The 14,090-nt window shown below is 43.9% G+C and overlaps 1 protein-coding gene across 1 annotated transcript; it reads left to right on the top strand.

Moving 5' to 3' along the window:
• The first annotated feature begins 609 nt into the window (after positions 1-609).
• LOC148055092 (bone morphogenetic protein 10-like) lies at positions 610-5,558 on the top strand. Its single transcript, XM_087763101.1, has 2 exons — positions 610-943; positions 4,615-5,558. The coding sequence occupies exons 1-2, from the start codon at positions 610-612 to the stop codon at positions 5,556-5,558; spliced, it is 1,278 nt and encodes a 425-aa protein (XP_087619227.1).
• The last annotated feature ends 8,532 nt before the right edge of the window (positions 5,559-14,090 follow it).

The raw sequence follows: 14,090 nt of genomic DNA, 5'->3' as shown, positions 1-14,090 counted from the left end.
CCTTTTCCCAAAGAAGTTCCTTTGTAAGTGTAATGTAAAGCTCTAATGTAATGTAATGCAATGCAGCTCTAAAATAGTTTTGAAAAGGGCAGAGTTGTTACCTTAAGGGAGCTATTATTTGCCCTTGGTGTGAAATTGATAGGTTTGGATAGAGGCTCTGTAGAATTTACACGTTAGCTTGAAATCTGCATGGATGAAAGTTGTTCATGCGCGGCAAAGGAAGTCAACTACCAGGAGGCAGAAAGAAAGGGCAGTTCCTCTCTGAGGAGAAACTTGTCCTATCTCCAAGAGTCCTAGCGCAGAATGTTTACAAAATGCTCATTAAGGGAAAGGGGATTGCGAGATAGCAACAAATCTGGTGAACAGCTTAGCTACACGAGATAAGAGAGGCAAGGCGACCATAGAAGAGAGCAAGCCATATCCAATTACCGAGACCTGGTTTTGGGGAGGGGGAAGGGGGAGACAGACAGGACGGATCACAAGTTTCCAGACAAGAGCTTCCAAACTTGTCATCTCTCTGTGACACAAGCCACGTATGACCCAGGGAATAAAACCGCCACTTAGCCCACACGAGAGCTAGAGCTTGTTGTTAGAGGCTCGAGCAAAGTCATGGATTCTGTAGTCCTCCAGCTGTGGGCTGTCCTCTGCCTCTTAGTTCACCTTGCCGCTTGCAGTCCCATCCTGAGCTTGGAGCACTCTTCCTTAGAGGAAGATGTGCCTCTTTTCGACGAGATTCTCTCCGAGCAAGATGGTGTTGATTTCAACACACTGCTTCAGAATATGAAAAATGAGTTTTTGAAGACGTTGAACCTCTCTGACATTCCCCTGCATGAAACAGCCAAGGTGGATCCGCCAGAGTACATGCTAGAGCTGTACAACAGGTTTGCCACTGATAGGACATCTATGCCATCCGCAAATATTATTAGGAGCTTCAAAAATGAAGGTAAGATATGTGCATCTGTAGGAGAAGTAGAGATGAGCGTCTTTATAGTCAGTGTGAAATGTATTTGCCAGGCATGGAGCATGAACTGCACTAGGGGGTAAAAAGGCCTTTCAGTGAGGATGGCGTTGGAAATAGGCAGCTAGCACTGCATGTGCCAGGGTTACCCAGATCCTGCGTCTTGTGAGATAGATCCCTTGTCCTTTGCTTGTGAGACCGTTAGGTTTAGGGGGAAGATGTTTCTTTAATGTTTGGGCAGCACCAAATATAATTTAGGTGCGTCATTTTCATTATCTCCATAATGACACACATCATTTGTAATTACCTGATTGGTTTCTCAAATGGATACCTTAAGTAATATTTGAAATTAAGGCAAGGAATGTTTTTACGCACTGTTCAAAGGTGCAATATCTTCCTATTATGAGCTTAACCAAATACAGCTTTCTGTTAATATCCTCTCACTATTGATCCTCATGGGATTTGTAATGTTTTCTTCCTTTGGCATCTGAGCACAGTCCAGCAAAAACATAGAAATATGTGAAACAGAATTTTGGGTAACCCTTAGGTTCTACTTTGGGGGACTAGAATATTTCCTATTTAAAAATAAAACAAAGCTGAAGAAGCCTAATTGTGATGGTAGATAGTTTCCCTGTATGTTTCTGCTTCAGCATTTCCTCTCAGTTCATCAAGGACAAGATGCCGTTTCAGTGCTAACATTCAATAGTTTGTCAATACCTATTTGTACCAATACAGGTTTTATGTTAAAAATGTTTTTCAACTAATCATTTCCAAATACTGATTACTCCACTTGGCAAATACAAGTGCTTTGATTCATTTTAACTACTTGGGGATACATGCAACTATTCAAACTGCCGTGGGGCTTCTCTCATCCTTTGTTAGTCTAATTAATGAAGTATAGAAGTCATTATTGCTTTTTTCTAACATTTGCAATTTCAAAATGATGAACCATAAGGAGAGGCTACATGCCAGTCATTTCAGTTTTGCAACGCAGTAAGATGCAAGGAGAGAATCCAAAAGCTCTGTTCTGCTCTGTCCTTCTGCCAGACCCAGGCACTCTTTACCAGCAACGTGTTTCTGGTTTGAAGAGGCACTACATTGTGGTTTAAATCTTCTTTATGTATTCTTTTCTCCAGTGTGGAGAAATTTATTGAAGGGTTGGTGGCAAAACAGTTGCACCCACTGGTGAACAGTGACTCATCTGACCAGCCATGCCTGTCACTGCTCATCAGCATAAATGAAGACACACGCAGGAATGCGTGTTGTTCTTTTCTCATTTTGCACTATTCAGAAAAAATAAATGGGATAAAAATTGCCAAGTACAGTATGCTAAAGAAGAAAATACAGTGTGGTTTTGTGAGGTAAATCTGAAATCATTCCACTGGCAAAACCGAAATTCTTTCAGGTTTGCAGTATTGCAAATAGTACAGACTGACCTTTTGCCAGTGACGCATGTAGCAGTTTGTAGTTCTGTGCCTTTCTGTAACCATGACGTTCGATGCCTATTTCGTTGCTGCAGAAGTTCTGCACCCCATAGAGTAACTTGGCTTAACTTTCTGTCATTTCAGTATTTCTCTCACCTCTTCCAATCCAAAACAGCAAGATGTGAAATGAGACTGCTGATGTTGAGGCAGCTCCATAAATACATGCAGCTAGAGGGACCATGCAATTAATGTTTGTTATGTGTCTTGAAAGTCTGTATAACTAAGAACCATCTATTTCATGCTAAAGAGCTCTTTTGATAAAGAAATTAATTACTTGCAATGATCAGGACAGTAGAAATAGATCATACCCTGGAATTTTTTTGTTCACCTGCCTACTGAAAATTGGCAGTAATGGTAGTTTCATTATTATCCATTAAATCCTTTATTATATTTGTTGGAAGAACATTATAGAAATATAACATGCTGCATGGCTGGAAGTAGCTCTGTTTTAATGCATAGACCATAATGTCTCCATTGTAAATGGGACTTTAATCAGTTCTTAAAACTTGAATAAAGGTCTTAAGGGAAATTTTTCTCTTCCTATGGACTCCAGATCTCCCTTCCTGACCCTCCTAGGGCTGTAGTGGTAACAGTAGGAGATATTTCACCCTATGGACTTTCTAGCTAGAGAGCAGAGTCACAGCCTGACTTAGAAATGAACACTTCTCATTCCCTGCTAGTGCTCACCTGGCTTCTTAAATATGCTGTGGCCTTCCCCTTCCTCCTGGTGAATTGCTTGTGCTCATCTTCTGTATGGTCAGGTGGCATTTCTCCACCCTGTCATTATGTGTAATCACTGCAGACTTGCTTTAGCATATCAAGGTCTAGGAAATCCCAAAGATTACTTCCAGTATGGAGATTATAGCTAAGCTTGAATAGCACTGTCTTTCAGCTCACGGTCTGCTCCTACCCTGGCACTGTGCAGAGCATATTCAGCTCCCACCTTTACCAATTGACAGGTACGGAAATGCAAGCAGAATCACCCCTCATTTTTTTTTATTTATGAACAGATGAAAGTGCAAAATAAAAAAAAAAAAAAAAGAAAAAAGGCAGGTGCCTCAAAACCTCAAAACCGAAATTAAGTAGGACAAGTCAAGTGCTTAAGTTAACTGCTTGCTTAAGTGCACTGATGGAGCATGACCAATACTTGCGGCTTTATCAGTGTCATTTTTCTACAAGCATATCAAAATTGGAGAAGTCAGAGATGAAGACAGTAATAGGTCACAAGTAGTTTGCCTTTGCAGAAAGGTTACCCATAGTCTCTATGTCCTAATCTGTCTTCTGAGTTACAAGTAGACAGCACAGTAATTCAGCAACAAATACGCAATCATTAGCTAAGATTCCTGCATTGTGTGAAGAAATGTATATTGCCTATGTATAAACAAACAATGCAGATAGGACAGACAGCCTGACTGACAAGCAGATATTATGCACTTCTTATATGTTTTATTAACTAAAGCTGCCAAAAGTGCCTGGCTGAGTACAGCTGTTTGACTGCTCACTTGAAGCCCATTGAGTCTGTGGCAGGATTTCTGTTGACTGGCGGTTCACGCTGGATGTTCACCGCCTGCTCTTCTTAACCGGGAGCCTCTACATCTTCCAAAGCAACTTTTCCTCCCTTAGTGCTTGGCCCTTTCCATTTCTGAGGGATGTTTCAGCAGAAGGGAACACCTGCTAGCACAGAAACACTAAGCAGACACAGATACAGCCTGCTGTTCTTGCATGTGCAGCTTATATGTTGCCCGTCTCATGTTCGCTCCAGTGCCATATCCTTCTTCCCTTCCTCTCCTACACAGATGAATGCTTTTCTTTGTTTATTAAATAGTTGCTGTGCAGCAACCTAGAAGTGATTTGTATTTCAGTATTAAGCAACACATTTTTAATATGTAATCCTTCCAGGTGACAAGAAAGTCCCTGGAAGGTATGGGTATAGAAAGAGAATCTATAAAGCCAGGTTTACGGTCTTTAGCATGTCTGGGATCTTGCTGTCCTTAGGCATCTAAAATAAAGTTGTCCTTTTCTCCAAGTACGGTTTTGGGAAATGATGAAAAAACACTCTCCTGGAACTGTTCGACTGAAACCAAGCAATGCAAAACATGTCAGATGAACTTCGGTGCATGCGTTGCTGGATGTATTGACCCTTCTAAAATATTTGATCTTTATTGTTTCCAGACTTGGCTTCCCACCCTATTGGTGTTACAGGAATTCGGAAATACCCTCTTCTATTCAATGTTTCCATCCCTCACCATGAAGAAATCACCATGGCAGAGCTGAGGCTCTACACCTTGGTGGAGCGGGACCAAATGCTCTACGACGGGCTTGACCGGAAGGTCACCATTTTTGAAGTGCTGGAAAATGACCATATGGGGGTAGGAGAAGAGAGAAAGACAGTGGCGCTGGCATCCAGGCAGATCTATGGCACGAGCAGCGAGTGGGAGAGCTTTGAGGTCACCGAAGCCATCAGGCATTGGCGAAGGGCAGGGCTGACCACGCATCGGCTGGAAGTTCACATAGAGAGCAGGGAAGGGGAGGAGCAGAATGGAGAGGGGAAACTCGATATCGACATCAACTCTGAGGCTAAGCATGTGCCCCTGTTGATTGTTTTCTCTGATGACCAAAGCAATGACAAAAAAGAGGAGAAGCAAGAGCTGAATGAAATGATAGACCATGAGCAGCTCCTGGACTTAGAGAACCTGAAGGTTGGCAATTTCCATGGCCAGCCTGGTGAGGAGGCACTGCTCCAGATGCGCTCCAACATCATTTATGACTCTACTGCCCGAATCCGGAGGAATGCAAAAGGCAACTACTGTAAAAAGACTCCACTCTACATAGATTTCAAGGAGATTGGCTGGGATTCCTGGATCATCGCCCCGGCGGGATACGAAGCTTACGAGTGCCACGGAGTGTGCGCCTACCCCTTAACAGAGCACGTCACACCAACGAAACATGCCATTGTCCAGACTTTGGTTCACCTGAAGAATCCCCAGAAAGCCTCCAAGGCCTGCTGCGTGCCCATCAAACTCGATCCCATCTCTATTCTCTACTTAGATGCAGGGGTGGTCACCTACAAGTTCAAATACGAAGGCATGGTGGTATCAGAGTGTGGCTGCAGATAATAGCAGGGAACGCATGCACAGGGGAGTGCACAGGGGAAGTATTTAATGATTCAGTCTGTAAATTTGTACATTTCAGATTTCCTATTTAATAAGGTTATTTAATGAGGCATGTACAGATAATTGTATGTTTCCTGTTACGGGGAATGGGCAAGTCGTACGACTGTAGGGAATGTATATTTTGTTCCATTGCTTGCTTCTTGCTGTTCTTCACTGTCCAGATTATGACCGAGTCTCTCTTCCTATCAGGGCATAGAGCAGATCACTGGATTGTTTGGGAGGGCTCTTTGTGCCAAAGGGGTGCATTCAAATTCACAGAAATAAAGGCATATTTTTTTACTTTATAAATGTTGATTGGCATCTATAGGGATTTCCAGAGCTGTTAAAGAAAGGTGAACTATGGGCAATACACACCTAGGTGGTTTAGTTTTGTGTAAAATCTTTATAAAGATCTTTCAATGCTCAGATTATTTTTTTTTAAATTTATCTCTGTAGATCTTAAGTCCCGATAATTCTCAAGCTCCTAAATCACTAAGGCACAACAAGGTGTTAGACTTTTTTCCTTTTTTCTTAATCCTTTCTTTAATCTTTCCCTGTCTCAGTTAAAGGTAACTGGCAGGGATGATTTGGCATCTGGAGCGGAAGGGAACCATTCCCTTTCCCATCTTTCTTAGTAAAGCAATGGGCCCAGGAGCAATGCCAGCCTTGTGCAGTGCTCTGATGTGCAATGGCAAGAAATTCCCCCTGTGCATGTTTATTACAAAAGCACCCTGTGTAAAGCAGCGCTGGCTTTGTTGCATTAGCCAGAGGGCCAGAGCTTTAGGTGGCAGAAATAAGTGCAGTAAATTTCCTGAATCCTTGAAATTCTTAGCTGGTATAAACTGGTACAAGCTAGTCCCCCTACCCAGTCCAGTAAATTACATACAATACAGCTATGTAATCCAATTCAAACGGCCGAGTAGTATTGCATTTAGTCTGCATAGAACTAGACAGAAAAGGAAACCCCTTCGTGCCAGCTAGATAGAGAGGATCTTTCCTTTATGTACGTGCTGAAGTTGTCAATTCATAAAGATATTGCCCCCCCCACACTTAACCTATATATGATGGAGTCACATGCCATGTTTCCGCCACTCTTCTCTAACAAATCGTGGTGATAAGAAGGTGTCAGAGCTGAGAAACAATAGACCTGTCACTTTATTTATACTAAGCTGCAAATTTGTCAGATTCTTGGGAAAGTGTGACGTTGATTCTTTTAGCCTGTACCAGAGCCTACTGTACTGTCCCTGCATCTGTTTTACACTTTTAAGGGAAAGTTATCTTCCCTGGAAGTGATAAGGGTCTTTGAAAGAATCACTCTAACACTTCATGGGAATGAACACAAAAGACTTTATCATGCACCAACTAAAACTGGTTTCACCTATTTTCACACATACTCTTCTGTGCTTCCCATAATTTATTGACCTATTTATTGACTGCCTGCCTTTGTAATATAATGTAGAATACAGAATGTTTTATTTTTGTGCTTGTGTGTAATCCCACTTGGATAAAACCTTGTACTGATCCTATTTTACATGGAATCTCTCTGTTGAGTTATGCTGCACAGAGATTGGGGTTGCTGATTTTTTTTTCTCCCCTAGATATTTGTAAATACTGTATACCACAGTTATCTCCCTTGCTTACAGAACTGTTCACTCACTGCAGTGATTTAAATAGCATTCTGGAGCACATATGGTCTTGTCCAATGCATGACTACTCTTGCAGGGGTATCATTGCTTTAAGTGGTCAGCCATGTAGTTTATTGTAGAGTTATGCAGTCTCCACTCGTGCTGTGTGATAGTGGGCTGCGCCCTGGGGCTACATTGCTTTATGCCTGCTACAGATCTCACCCTGCGAGTGACTGACACCGCTCACAGACCTTTCCCCTGAGCTACACTGCAATCTTAGTCTGTGGTTAATGGCACGTTAAAAGAATTCGTAAGAGGTGTGATATTTTGCTCTGCTGACATGAACTGCAGCAGCCAACGGTTGAAGTGTGACCACACAGATCCTTTCAAAACTATCCACAATTCTTATGAAGCCATTTGCCAAGACAAGCCATTCACCTTGTTAGGAGTGATAATCCAGCATTAGGGAGATAATCCGACATTTGCTTTTATCTCTTTTCTGCGACTGTTCCTGTGGCAGTGAGCTGACCAGCATGCTTTTTGCACCACTGTCCTTTACTAAACAGTACCAACAAGCCAAGCCAATTTCAACTTTCCATCATTTACCAGCAGTCCTGGTCAACCAGGGAGGTCCCAGCTAACTGGAAGTTAGCTAATCATAGAATCATAGAATCACAGAATCATAGAATTGTTAAGGTTGGAAAAGACCCCTAAGATCATCGAGTCCAACTGTTAACCTATCACTGCCAAGTCCACCACTAAACCATGTCCTCAAGCACCATGTCTACCCGTCTTTTAAATACCTCCAAGGATGGAGACTCAACCACTTCCCTGGGCAGCCTGTTCCAGTGCCTGACTACCCTTTTGGTGAAGACGTTTTTCCTAATATCCAAACGAAACTTCCCCTGGCGCAGCTTGAGGCTGTTTCCTCTTGTCCTAAATGTGACGCCCCTCTACAAGAAGGGTCAGAAGGAGGATCCGGGGAACTACAGGCCTGTCAGCCTGACCTCGGTGCCGGGGAAGGTCATGGAGCAGATCATCTTGAGTGCCATCACGCAGCACGTGCGGGACAACCAGGGGATCAGGCCCAGCCAGCATGGGCTCATGAAGGGAAGGTCCTGCTTGACCAACCTGATCTCCTTCTATGACAAGGTGACCCGCTTGGAGGATGAGGGGAAGGCTGTGGATGTTGTCTACTTGGACTTTAGTAAGGCCTTTGACACTGTCTCCCACAGCATTCTCCTGGAGAAGCTGGCTGCTCACGGCTTGGATAAGTGCACTCTGCGCTGGGTTAAAATCTGGCTGGACGGCTGGGCCCAGAGAGTGGTGGTGAATGGAGTCAAATCCAGTTGGCGGCCAGTCACGAGTGGTGTTCCCTGGGGCTCAGTGTTGGGGCCGGTCCTGTTCAATATCTTCATTGATGATCTGGATGAGGGGATCGAGTGCACCCTCAGTAAGTTTGCAGATGACACCAAGTTGGGTGGAAGTGTTGATCTGCCTGAAGGTAGGAAGGCTCTGCAGAGGGACCAGTACAGGCTGGATCGTTGGGCCGGGGCCAACTGTATGAGGTTCAACAAGGCTAAATGCCGAGTCCTGCACTTGGGTCGCAACAACCCCATGCAACACTAGAGGCCTGGGGAGGAGTGGCTGGAGAGCTGCCTGGCGGAAAAGGACCTGGGGGTGTTGGTTGACAGCCGGCTGAACATGAGCCAGCAGTGTGCCCAGGTGGCCAAGAAGGCCAACAGCATCCTGGCTTGTATCAGGAATAGTGTGGCCAGCAGGACCAGGGAGGTGATAGTGCCCCTGTACTGGGCACTGGTGAGGCCGCACCTCGAGTACTGTGTTCAGTTTTGGGCCCCTCACTACAAGAAGGACATCGAGGTGCTGGAGCGTGTCCAGAGAAGGGCAACGAAGCTGGTGAAGGGTCTAGAGCACAAGTCTTATGAGGAGTGGCTGAGGGAGCTGGGGTTGTTTAGCCTGGAGAAGAGGAGGCTGAGGGGAGACCTTATTGCTCTCTACAACTGCCTGAAAGGAGGCTGTTGCGACGTGGGGATCAGTCTCTTCTCCCCAGTACCAAGTGAAAGGACAAGAGGAAATGGCCTCAAGTTGTGCCAGGGGAGGTTTAGGTTGGATATTAGGAAAATTTCTTCATGGAGAGAGTGGTTAGGCATTGGAACAGGCTGCCCAGGGAAGTGGTGCAATCACAGTCCCTGGAAGTGTTCAAAAAAGGTGTGGATGTGGTGCTTAGGGACATGGTTTAGAGGTGGACCTGGCAGTTAGGTTAACAGGTTGGGCTTGATGATCTCAGAGGTCTTTTCCAACCTTAATGATTCTATGATTCTAGAAACATTTCTGAACAGCATGTAGGAGGACCTGTGCCTTAAAAATAACAAGTAACCCACTGTAATTGCCCATAATCACTATAAATTTTCAAGGGACCACATAGCAAAGCAGAGTGGCTGCCTTCGCACTCTTATTGCCAGAGATTTGTTGTAGTAGAGCAGATAGTATACGGTGTATTACAGTGCAATATTAGTAACTTTTCTTTATAAAGAAACAAGGACTGTACTGCTGATCGAAGAGGATTTCAGCCAGAGTTTGTGGTGAAAAACCATAAAGCAAGAGATGTATCCTATTGTACTGTTTTGGGAGAAAACTGAGCATCTCTTGAATCCTTCAGCTGCACCTATGCTGTTCATAACCTGAGATTACAACTATTGAGAATGGTATTTCATTTATTAATGTGTGTCTGTTAGGATTGCATGCCTGCTTTATGAGCAAAACCTTACATTACTTTTACCTTACCTTTGAATATAATTATGCAGACATTTGCTGGGTGTTCATGCAGTTAGATGGCAGAGATCAGGCAAAATAGCACAAAAAAAAATGGGGGCAGTTATTTTATAAAGAGCTTTCCCTAAGTAGCAAATTAAGGTTGTTTCTGCAAATTCAGAAGTACTTAGCTTTAAATACATCTGTCCATATAGATACCACACTCATAAATAATATGGTGAGTGCATGACAAGAGCCAGTGCTACCAAGCTGTAAGTGCTGGTAATGTCAGCGACAAGTCCCTGAAAAAATATTCCACTGCATGTTTTCATTTTCTTTGTTTCTTTACTCCTTCTTTCCTTCCTTCCATCCATCCACATTAGTACTGTGACAATTTCTGTTTCTAAAAGAATTTATTTTTCACATTAAATAGTAGTGTGCATTGATTTTGCTTTAATTTCTGATCTGTTTTATATCAACATGCTAGCAGATGCTTGATTTAATCTTAAAAGTGCAAACCAATTTTAGAAAGGTTTGGAAAAATATGGCTTCAGTATGGAAGTAGCTATCTTTCTATCCATCCTTCCATCCATCCATCTCTGAATTATTGCACGCAACTAAAGGAGGCAGCAACCCTGTCTCACTGAAAGCATCAATATCAGTTGGATTTTTGCTTTCATCTGTTTCTAGCTGAATATGTATAAGAAAGTGCAAGCAGATGTGAAGCCCCTTTTTTGCTGGATGCTGTATAAAATGCCAGGCAGTGCTTGCAGTCTAAATAGACAGGACAGGCAAAGGGGTGGGAGCAGAAACAAATGATAGGAAGAGAGGAAGAGCCTGGATAACATATCAGCGAGGGAGTTGAGGGAAGAGCTGTGGTCTTGGATTGCTGCTCTTAACGCACACAATGCTTCCAGAAGAGCATGAACTTCAAGACACCTTACTCGTTTCTTGGCCCTTGAAGAAATCATGACAGCTGTGTCTCCTGTGCAAACACTCAGTACCAATGCCAGATTTCATAAAACGCTTGGAAGTTTGAGGTTCCTTTAAATGATCCATATCTCTTGGCTCTCTGCACATGCACTAAAATTCCTCAAATAGATTTCTTCTCAAAGCTTTCTTGCATTATCCCTTTCCTGGGTGTGACCCTTGGAGACCAGGCTCACTCTGCAGTGCTCTGCATAGCTGATTGAAGGTACAGATGCCCGGCTTTTTGAGTGTTAATGCTTGACAGCTCAGCATGGCTTTTTCTGCCACCGCCCACCAGCCCCCCTGCTCTGGGCACATTGGCCGTTTGGGGCAGCCTGTGGAGCCTGCGCAGAAGGGGCAGAGCCCCATGCTGTTCTGAAAAGCAGGGCACCCCCTCTCCCTAGCACTGCCTGTTTGCTGGATGACAGCAGCCTGGTGCTGGCTCGTGCTGCTCCCATTTGGAGGTGCCCAAATGTCAGTCTTTGGGGGAAAAAAAATATTCCTGAATATTGTGGACACATACCTCTTTCCAAAGCCAGTGGGCCCTGCCAGGTGAGCAGCAACTCTGGAGCTAAAGGCATGAGGATCAGCCTCCCCAAAACTGAGGTCACTTAGGAAAAAGCATCTCCCAAAGCAACCATCATCCAAAGCAGCAGCCAAAACCTATGCCCATCTTCTTCTCCCAAGCTCCAACTACTGCACTGCCCTTCTGATACTGCTCAGAGAGCAAAGCAAACCAGAACCTCCAGCAGTCTAGGAATATCAAAGGATCCACGGGCAGTTTGGTGCCCGGCTTACTTACAGCACAATGGGAGAGGTTCAGTTAAGTATTTTCTGTGAAACACACTGAGCCAAACCCCAGCAAAATCTATAATTTCTTTTTAGGAAAAAAAAAAAAGAGAGGAAGAGTTCCTGGCACTTGAACATCTTCTTCAAGCATTTGAAAAACTACAGCCCAGTGTTAATTTAAACTTCCTTATAACCCAGTTCAACATTTGGAGTGCAAACACTGTTAATAGGATGGGAACCGGGGTGGTGGTGGTTTGCTTACTATATTGGGAAACAAAGCCAGAACAAAACTAGCTTGAGATAGAGTTTTTGTTTATACTGCTGACCCATCTGTCTTCATTAATGCACTATTTACAGGAAAAGTTAAAAAATTAGCTTCTGCTCCTTCTTCAACTGCAACAGCAACAAATAAAGGCTGAATGGTTCATTTGCCCTCGACTAAAAATGGAAATTCTTATCAGCACCCCTTGGAAGAAGAGGTTTATTATATGGAGTGTATTATTGTTGAATATTAGTGCTGGGACTAGGCATTTTGGGCCAGAGTATTTCTAGCACAAGCAACATCGGGAGTGAAGAGCGGTCAGGGAGGTGCCTATGTCGCAGAAAGCAGAAACCAGCTGCAAAACGTGACCCATGTCTTACTCTAAACTCCTGCTTCGAAGTCTAAGGGAGAAATAACACGGTTTTTCTCCTGTATTGGCCCGCAAGGGTAACAGGGTGCCATTTCCCTGGGTGTGAAAAGGGACGCATTTGAGGCTAAGCCTTGACATGGCATAGAAACCGCCCAAGCTGTCTCTGGCACTGACACTGGATAAGGAGGCAGTGCGGGGTGATACCCCTTTCTCTTACCTGCAAGTAAAAGGACAACACATATGCACTTGAATTTCTAGAGTTTAGGTGCCTAAATGAGAACAGATGAAAGCCACCCCAAACGTGTCTACCCTGAACGTCCTCCAGACAAAATGAGGCATGTTTGTGGCAATCTGTTATTAAGCCAGTTTAGCTGGCAGTGAAAAGCAGCCAGGTCTGGTCACACCTTTAGTTGGCACAGCTGTAACCCAAAGAGGACCTGAGTTTATGGCCTAGCACCCCTGGACATTTCCTAATGAAAACAGACTGTCAAGCCTCCTGCTGTGCAGATGAACTTCTTTCTTTAACATCATCTTTTCAGTAAGAAGAAAAAGCTAAGTTTTGCACTACAAGCCCACTGAGAGTGAGAGACATCCGTTAAAAAAACAAAACCAAACTCTCTATAAACCATAAAGCCAGTAATTTCAAAAGGACAGGCAGGTTTATCAGAGTTATTCTCTCATTTGCACATTCCGCCAGAGGGGCAGGCTTTCAAATGACCTCAGAACCCTGGGCACATTTTGGGAATAAATCTGGCTGCTAGGCATCTTGCCTCACTCTCCTTCACACCTTCGTCCCTGCCTTGCTCTCCTTCACCCCTCTATCAATCACTCTCCATCCGCTTTCGCACAGGCAAGATATGCTTTTTGTCAGGCCACGTCTCTGCAAGCTGTTCCCTGGGGAGCGGGACTCGAGGCACGTAGCGTGTCTGCCCCTCTCACAGAGGAGCAGCTTGCTGGGGAAATGCAAGGCTGTTGAAAGCAGTAGAAGGAGCAGCCGTTAGAATTACTGCTTCTTTTTCTGGATAAAAGTGGAGGGAAAAGTCCACCTTTTGATACCCTTGTCAAGAAGATGAATAGTGGAAGGGTGTCCAGCTCTCCCTGCTGAGGTCTTGGTAACATCTCCTGCAGCGACTGAATGCATTTGCTTTCAGATGCATGCTAGTGAATGCCAATTTACTCTCCTGCCTCTCAAGTCACTTCAGATGTCAGTAAGAGCAGAATTTGAGCTAGCAATTAGCTGTGAAAATTTCTGCTTCCAACCCCATCTCACCACACAGCATTGCTGGCAAAACTCGTTAGGATATGGCTGCATTATTCCAGCAAACTGAGTTACTTTTTAGAGCGGATAATGCCAGAAAATATAGAAAAGTGTTGCTAACATATATACTGCAATATACCCAGCTCAGGGCAAATGAACTTATGTTGGAAATAGGAAATTTGCTTACTTGTTTTACGCTGTTGAATATGTGCCCTATGTGATTCTGTTCACAACACAAATTGATCAACCTCCTGCTCAAGGGCTTAGCGGGACCTTTGATTGCATTTTTTCATGTAAATAAAGGAAATATGAGGGATAAAAGCAACCAACATGGCTGCAATAAAGGAAATTATATGAGAGGAATGGATTTCCATGACATAGAGCAACGCTTCCTGAAAAGAGGGTGGGTTTTTTCCTAGCTCCAAATATTACATCTTCTGTGATGGCCCAA

Source organism: Nipponia nippon, unplaced genomic scaffold, assembly GCF_047370975.1.
Source record: "Nipponia nippon isolate SJK-2023a ecotype South Korea unplaced genomic scaffold, ASM4737097v1 scaffold_27, whole genome shotgun sequence".
Lineage (NCBI taxonomy): Eukaryota > Metazoa > Chordata > Aves > Pelecaniformes > Threskiornithidae > Nipponia > Nipponia nippon.
The sequence above is the reverse complement of the archived record's forward strand: the minus strand, read 5'-3'. Positions and strand labels throughout refer to the sequence as shown.

Excerpts from the sequence above, each read along its gene's own strand:
- LOC148055092 (XM_087763101.1), top strand. The coding sequence starts at position 610 with ATGGATTCTGTAGTCCTCCAGCTGTGGGCTGTCCTCTGCCTCTTAGTT. Across the intron at positions 944-4,614 it reads TAGGAGCTTCAAAAATGAAG|ACTTGGCTTCCCACCCTATT; the intron begins GTAAGATATGTG and ends TATTGTTTCCAG.